This window comes from Ictidomys tridecemlineatus, chromosome 10 (assembly GCF_052094955.1).
Source record: "Ictidomys tridecemlineatus isolate mIctTri1 chromosome 10, mIctTri1.hap1, whole genome shotgun sequence".
Classification (NCBI taxonomy): Eukaryota; Metazoa; Chordata; class Mammalia; order Rodentia; family Sciuridae; genus Ictidomys; species Ictidomys tridecemlineatus.
This window is the reverse complement of record NC_135486.1, coordinates 91553316-91561948: the sequence shown is the minus strand read 5'-3', so window position 1 is coordinate 91561948 and position 8633 is coordinate 91553316. Positions and strand designations below refer to the sequence as shown.

Genomic DNA, 8633 nt, shown 5'->3' with positions numbered 1-8633 from the left:
GTTTTTCAAGTAAAGTTGAATACCTTTATGTTATTTATTGATTTTTATGTGATATTGAGGATAGAACCTAGGGCCTTGCACATGCTAGGCAAGCGCTCAACCACTCAGCCACAACCCAGCCCCTAAAAGTGACATATTTTATCTACTCATTTTTCATAGATCTACATGGAAACATAGAACTATGCAATCAGCATGTTTAAATTGTTAAAGACTTATGTGTCACTTTAGCTTTTCCGTTACTGTGATTAAAAGGCACAGATACATATTTTGGGAAAATATTTCTTTCATTCTGAAGGTTTACTCAACAGTCTCTTGATATGTCTTTGATAAACAAAAGCTTATATCATTACTTCTGTTTTTGTTTTGTCTACAAACCTTCTGCCAAATCCACAGCATGAAGATATATTTTCTTCAAAAAATCTTATTGTTTCAGCTCTTACATTTAGGTCTTTGCTCCATTTTTAATTACTTGTTATGTCACAGCAAGAGCTAGGGATTCAACTTCATTTTTTAATTGTTTTTAATGGGTGAATTCCAGTTATCCAGCACTGCATACACAATCAAATGGTCAGAGATGTATAGGTTAGATTATTCTTGAGTTGTATAAGAGAAAGAGAAAACAGAAATGGTAACTATAGCATGTTTGTTTCTGACAGGGATGATCCAGAAGAGGGGGCGATTGATGACACAAGAGAAAACTGAACTGCCTCTTTAAGCAGGTAAGAGGGGAGGGCATCTAGAATCCAAGTGCAGGATTGAGTTCCATCAACAGGAACTGGCAGCAAGGCAGAGTATATCACTGATAGGTAAATATGGTGGTAAAAGGCAGATCCATCTATTCAACAAGTACTCTGTGCTAGACATTGTTCTTAGGACACAATGGTGAATCAAAACACACAGGTTCCTATTCTAAAATAGCTATCAAATCTAAGGATAAAACAAAGTTCAAATACAAAGAATGTGTGCAATCTTAAGGATCTGAAAGTCAGACTCGAATGGGGGTGTTTAAAAATTTGATCAAGTTTACATTTAAAATGCTGCCAAGGGGCCAGTCAGCTGGCAGTTGCAGGAGACCTGAATACTGGTCTCTCTCTCATGAATAGTTTTAGTCATTAGGCAACACTAATATTATCAATGTGTAAAAACAACATGTTGCCTTTTACCCATAAAACTGAATACAACTGTTTTCTATAAACTTACAATAAAGCAATGCATTAAATTATGAAACTGAAATCTTTTGAATAGCAATTTTATACAAATAAATTATTAACTTAGTTTTTGTTATGCCAGTATGTTTTAGATTTAGGCCTAATAAGACCATAAACCCAGAATATGTAGAAAGTCAAATAAAATTAAATGAATGAAGAGTAACTTTTTGTTAAAAACTTTATGTCCTTACAATTTTCATAGAATTTTAAATCTGGGGATTTAACTGAGTTATATTTGCTGCATGCCTTTTCCTGGCATTTTTGCACCCCACCAGCTCTAGTTCAGATGAGATACTGCCCTCACAGTGGTAGAGCCTTATCTCATCTAGTTTGAATATGTGTTCCCACTTTTCACTCAAAAGATACTTTTAACTATCCTTGAATTTTTAGAACAATTCTGGGGTATGAGATATGTTTGATGAACAGGGTAATTTTTTTCATGGATCTTAGGAATTAGTAAAAATGTATGATTTTCCTCACCTCAAAGATACTTTAGTCAAAACGAGAAAACACATTTAAATGAAATAATTTTTAAAAATCAATTAATAATGATGCATGGGATTAGGTAGAGACCTATAACACAATCTTTCCCTCCTAAATCATTCTAACATCTGTTGTATGCTCAAGAAAGTAATACATATTTCTTTTAATAAACACAAGTTTTTAGTTTAGTTTGTTTGTTTGTATTGGGGATTGAACCCAGGGACATTTTATCACTGAGCCACATTCCCTGTCCTTTTATTTTTTTATTTTGAAACAGAGTCTCAGCAAGATGCTGAAGCTGGCTTCAAACTTGCAATCCTTATGCCTCAGCCTCCTGAGTCTCTGGGATTATAGGCATGAGCCACTGTGCCTGGCTTTCACACAAGTATTTTTTATGGATATATACTTTTACACAAAAATAAACCAAGACCAAAATAATAAATAAATAAAAATTTCCCTTGTTTATCTTATGATTACGATCCCATCACAAAAATTAAAATTAGAGAATTTCCAGTTTCTAGTAATAGCTCTAAGACGATGTTCATAAAGAATTGAGTCTGCTTAGTATAGTAAAAAAACTTATCTCCCAACACAGGGAGACAAGGATCTAAGTCCATATTTCACCCCACTCCCCCCAAAAAGAACTGCTTTCGTTTCTCAAGTGGAATACCAACAAACCAGGAATGCTTTTCCTCAACTTCTTTAATTGAAAAAAATTTTGTGCACACAAACTAACAAAGTAGATCAATATAGCACCAAAACATACAATTTAAGTATTTCAGGCATTTTTATTTAATAAATAACTTCAGTAAATAGCATTGTAAAAAGTGAACTGTTAAAATTAAAAGGCACTTAAAACAAGAATGTGACTAGTATGAAACAAAGAAGAGCAACTCAAGCAGTGAGAAGTAAATACAGTGGTCTCTTAGGACACCAACTGAAAGTAAGACTTGTCAAAGTGACTGCTGTTGCATAAGCCAAAGTACAACATCACACAATCATGAAAAACGCAAATTTACAGCTAAAACTTTAAAGAAAATGTATTGATTAAAAAAAAAAAATGTTTTACCCCCAAATTGCAAACAAATACACTAAAAGATTAGAAGAGGTGATAAAAAGCACCAGGAATTAAACAAAATAAAAATAACAAAATAAAATAAACTCAATCCAAAAGGTCCCCATTCAGCATATACTATGTAAATCATGGCCTTTAAGTAAATAGTGCTAAATCAAGGCCTCTTCAGCAGAAAATTTCCCAGCACTTTTATAGAAGGTTTGAATTTATAAAGGCATAAAAGTTACCAAGATTAAGTAACTCTTAAAATGGCACACAGGTTTTAAAGCTATTTGTTTTTCCTTCCTAACTCTGAATTTTTCCCATGGCCTTTGGAGACCAACTGTTCAAAACTGTTTCACACCAGTAACTCCCAACATACTCGTCTTTCAGATATGTCATCAGTCATGTCTAACAGGCAAACAGCAAAATAAGATTTAAAAACAATCCTAAACTAGCTAGCAGGACATTTCCTTTGGATTCTGTATAACTGAAAACTGACATATCTGTAAAGCTAAATATCAGTTTTAATACATGATTAACAAAAACTCTAATCATGCTCCTTACTTTATGCCCTTTCAATCATCCTAGGAATATCGCTTAATCCAATGAGAGCTTGATTTCAATAGTCCAGGAAGAAAAGGTCAAAAAAGGCACAATGTGACCTTAGCTAACGAGGATACTGATCCTGTCTCAAGTCTTTTGTCAGTCCCTGGCATGGATTATAACATTATTTTCAAAATAATAAAAAAAATTAAAATTATACATATTGTACATTTTCAAAACCTGCACATGAATAAAACCATGGCAATAGTGCCCTAAAGCTACCTTACTGTGACTATGAAAATTGCTACTTTGTATTCAGTGTTGTGAAATTTGCACAGGTAATACTCATTTTCCCTCATATTTTGGATTGACCACAGTTGTCACAGCACTCTTATAAATAGGATTTTCACCCTAAAAAGAAGAAAAGAAAAAAGTGAGAAAAATTATCACTTTGCTAAAACTAGATAGTATTATTTTATAAAACAAGACTAAGAGTTAAAGTCATCTTAAAAAGTAATTTGTTTTATCTGTTCAGCTATCACAATTTTTTAGAAGGCATTATTAATAATTGCTTCTAAAGATGAAAAATGAAACTTTGCTGTGCAAGTCTAATGATATCTCTGTTATCTGGCATTATTCCTTTCCTGAGTCCTTCTCTGTTAGAGGGTTGAGTTAAGAATGTCCTCCATAGCAGAAACTATATTGCTATCATGGTGGATTCTCTCCTCTGAACAAGTCTTTAATGCCCACGTCATGGAAGAATTAATCTGCCTGACTCTTATACCCTTATTATACACAGAAAGTGCTTATCAAAGTGGTATTCCTTGGGTTCTTCACTGTTTGATGAGTTCCTTATACAAAAGTTAATGACTGAGGGCTTATGGCTCAGTGGTAGAGTGTCTCCTAAGCAGGAAGCCCTGGGTTCAACCCCCAGCACCACCAAAAAAACAACAAAACAAAACAAAACGAAAAAAAGCAAGTTATTGATTTAGAGTTCTGAATAAGCATGTCAGTGTCATTGATGGTACTCCTCCAAGCCACATTGCCAATTTGCTTAAAATGTTAATTATCATTTTTCATGAAATTTTTATTTTGGTGACGTTTTACTACAATACTATACATTAGTAAAAAGTACTGCAAGTGCAGCAAGAGACTCCAAGCTATAAATATAAGAGATCTTTCATGATGCAAAAATAGACTGACAATGATGTTTTAAGCAGAAAAATAGCATACAACCAAGTTTTTGCCCTCCAAGGGTTATAGTTTTGTGAATGACAGTGAAGAAAAATATCACACTCTGATATAGTACAAAATAGAATTATGTATGTAATATGGGAATAGTATTAGAAAAGAGTTAACTATATCTGTGATTAGGACTCCTTTCACAGTCAAATCAACTACAAGTAAATTACTGAAAGATAAACAAATACATGCAAAGTCAAGTTACAGGGAAACAATGGCAAATGTACATAGAAATACATATATAATTCAGAAGTTTTAAGTATGAGTGTAGGGTGGCATAGAACAGGAGACAAGACAAAAGGAGAGCATCCAGAGGCTGGGTTCTGTGACATCAATTAAACCACTGTGATTTCAGTTCAGCAAGTAGCATGAATGCCAATTAGAACAAGACATGACACATTAGCCCTCACCTAATACTCCTTAAAATGCAACTTAATTAGTTATTTCCCAATCGGGATCCCTCAGAAAACATGACCTGCAAGCTGGAATCATACAAAATCTCAAAATGTACTATCTAATCCAATCCCAACTGGAGATTATACATTATTATACTGACATCAAAGGAGATATTTCAAATAGGGGGTCAGGGAACAGGATTCTAGCAACTATCTTCTTAGGAAGTTTCAGAGTACAAACAAGTTAGACTTATTATTTCCATCCCTCCATCTGCATGTGACGCTAGTACTGCCTTTTTTTTTTTTTAAAGTCGTGATGATAAATTACCATTCACTTAGGTTTTTATAAAAACAATAAATTAGACATACCTAATATTTTTATTTTAGAATTATAAGAACAAAAAAAAATTTTAAAAACCTATTATTAATTAATCCAAAGTATAATTTATATGGAGGAACTTACCTTTGGAGAAAAGTTTGCTTTGCTATATGTACAAACATTTTTATTATATTATTTCAAAGCCCATCCAAACAAAAATTTAACATGCAAGGTTAGAGGTAAAATTAAATTCACTATCTGTATTAGGCATCAATTTAAATGGAGGTGAACTAAAGTAATTCAGATTAGTGTCCGTCATTTAGAATGCAACCCCACCTTACAAAAAAATCAAAGTTTATTTTATAACTAGAGAACAGGGCTATATTCTGAAATAAGGTCATCTGTACTCAGTTAAAAACTCTTCCTTGTTCTCTGGAATGGCTGACAGTGGGGCTGCAAAATCCTTTCCATAATACATTAGGCATGCAGTGCATAACTATGTGAGATATGAAATCCACATTTAAATCTGCAAAACAGCAGAGGAAGCTAAACTAATTTTTAACCCACTTTAATGGTTATAAGTTGATAACTTAATGGTTTTTCCTAATGCTCCAACATGGTAGTCATGCTAAAATAATTACAGTGCCTGCTAATAATGTAAACTAGTTGACCTGTAAACCTCTGTCCCATACCAGAAAAGTATGTTACAATCTATGATTTGTTTTAATTTCTCAATGCTTATTTACTAATTTCTATTATGAATTTCTACTTTAATTTTTTTTATAGAAAACACTTCAGGATATTCTCTAGCAATAAATTTGCCTAGAATTTACCAGTACATACAGAAATTTTTTCAAACATTTACTTCTTAAATTGTGTGAAATGCTAATTTTGGTTAAAACACTGAACATTACAGCTAAGAAATTAAGTAAACAATAAAACATTAGGTATAAATAAAAATTATATGTTGCTAATTTATTTCGAGGTAAAATTAAACATAGTAAGGGTGAAAATTTCATCTTACTAATACAAGTAGAAATTGTTTCTCAATGTGTTTAAAAATCACATGAAATGGTCAATGTATGACTTTTTTGACCTATAAATTTAAAAAAAAAAAGTGTCATGTCTCAGACTAACACAAAAATGTATCAATTTTCCCACATATGAATTTGACTACAATTTTCTGCAAACAAAATTAACTTTAAATATAATCTGCTTAGGAAAAAATCCCCCAAATCCAACAAGTCAGGATCCCTAGTATTACTGAAGTTCCAACATGCCAGAAAAATAGTTAAACATTGGTAATGTGCCCTAGGGTTCAATTCCCAGTATATATGTGTGTGTGTGTGTGTGTGTGTGTGTGTGTGTGTGTGTGTGTGTGTGTGTGTGTATTTATTCTCAACAGAGCAAATAAACTACATTGAATGGATTCCATGTAACTAAGTAATTTTCCTATTACATGTGCCATAGCACAGAGTTACCCTGATTTACAATCATCACAAAGCTACAATTCTTTATAGTGATCTACCTCTTCCTAATCGATAACATAGTTTTCCATAGATAAGTGGCTGCTAACCAGTACCATGTAGAGGATTAGAACTAGATCCTGGAGTCTAGCTACCTGGGTTTGGATCTCAGTTCTCCCATTAACTTGTGAACTTGGTCAAGTTACCTAACCCTTCTATGCCCCAGTTTCCTCATGTGTGAAACAGACATAAAAATAGTTCCTACTGTTTTTACTAGTAAATAAATATAGATTAAGTATTGAAAAGTGTGTCTGAGACATAGGATTATCATGTATTTTCTATTATTACTAAAATTATTACCAACACCATCATTACCTTCACAACAAAGTAGGAAGTGAGAAAAACTAAATTCTTCCAGGCTGTATTACATTCAGTTGGTGAAAAAAGCATTTTGCATTATCAGGAGAATTTGGTTCTAAACTCAATTAACCTTTTTTTTTAGAGAGTTTTACGGCTTACACAATTATATTAAATAATGCTGGAAGCATTTCATAAAAATCCATACACTTTGTATAAGGAAGAATTCTATCCACTGCTGATATAAGACAAAATGATAAAAAACAGAACAAACCAAAAAACCATGTCATCTATAAAACATAAACTCACCAAAACAAGTTCCCCAGGTATGGAGAACAGGATAAGCAAGTCTTATTACAACTGTAAATTTTTCAATAAAGTTTTTACTTAAAAACGTAAAAAGATTTTTCTAAAATGCTTGTTATAAAAATATTCAATCTTAGTATTGAATGTTAGAAATTTTGAATCATTTAATAACTAAAGAGAAATATACATACATAGTCTTATGACTCTTATTAGAATTTCAAGTTATGGTCAAAACCCAAAGATCTCAAAATATTTCTAGACTCAATAATGGTATTGTAGATGTAATCCACATAAAAAAAATATTCCATTTTACCTTGATCTTCCTATTTTATAATTTGGACTTTACACTCAATTTTCACTACTCAACCCTAAAAGTTACACATAGTAATGTGTTATTTCAAGATAACACCACCAAAGGCATATGACTATAATGAAGATCATTTGCCAAGAACCACCACCCCAATGAATAGATATTACCCATCCCTTACTACAAATATGAGAAATTGAATCTCTGTGTGGTGAAATGACTCAGTGCTAAGTGGAAGAGCTGGAAGAGCTAGATCCATCTGATGGAAAGAACATTTTCTTTTCACTATGACATAGTCGTTGCTTCTATACCATACAGTTTATTTTAAAATCCTTCTAAATGATGTTAACACACAAAATGAAAAGCCAGAAGATAGCCATATAAAAAAGCCAGAATTAAAAATAGCAATGGTGAAAAAGGACACACAGTGCAGTAAATTTTAAAAAATTAAAAAATAAAAGATAAATGTTCACATGCAAAGACAGAAAGTGAAAGGAAATACGAACGGCAACTTAGAGACCAGCTTTACGTCCATAGTTTGGATTCTTGAAATTATTAATAGGACTCTTGTAAATCGGATTTTCTTGCTAAAGTAAAAGAAATAGTTTCTAATGACTTCACCAGAAAATGACACTACAAAAGAGAATTTTTACTATTTCTACACCTCTGAAATTCATAGTTAAAAAAAAAACAAATTGTAGTAAAATGCAAATGACTAAAATTCATTTATAATTTAAAAATACTTAAGATTGTCATTGCCTTCTCGTATCAAAAGAGGAATCTATGAGGGCTGATCATTTAGCCACCCCACCCTCTGATTCTTTATCCAAAAGCACTAAATGTTAAGCAAAAATTTTCAGTCACCTGTAGTTTTTAAATTTTCTCATGAAGCACGGTCTGTCGAGATTTATTTTATATAAATTATACTTTTTTCAGGCAGAGTTCCATGA

The 8633-nt window shown here is 32.3% G+C and overlaps 1 protein-coding gene across 2 annotated transcripts in view; it reads right to left on the bottom strand.

Moving 5' to 3' along the window:
• Positions 1-2459: 2459 nt before the first annotated feature.
• The window catches only part of Itgb1 (integrin subunit beta 1), a 47670-nt gene continuing 41496 nt past the window's right edge, over positions 2460-8633 (bottom strand). The window contains exon 16 of one of the 2 annotated variants that reach the window (XM_078023428.1): positions 2460-3702. In XM_078023428.1, coding sequence (XP_077879554.1) covers positions 3637-3702 — 66 coding nt within the window. In that variant the 3' untranslated portion in view covers positions 2460-3636. Of the gene's footprint in view, positions 8271-8633 lie in introns of both variants that reach the window. The other variant, XM_078023427.1, reaches the window with a different exon arrangement.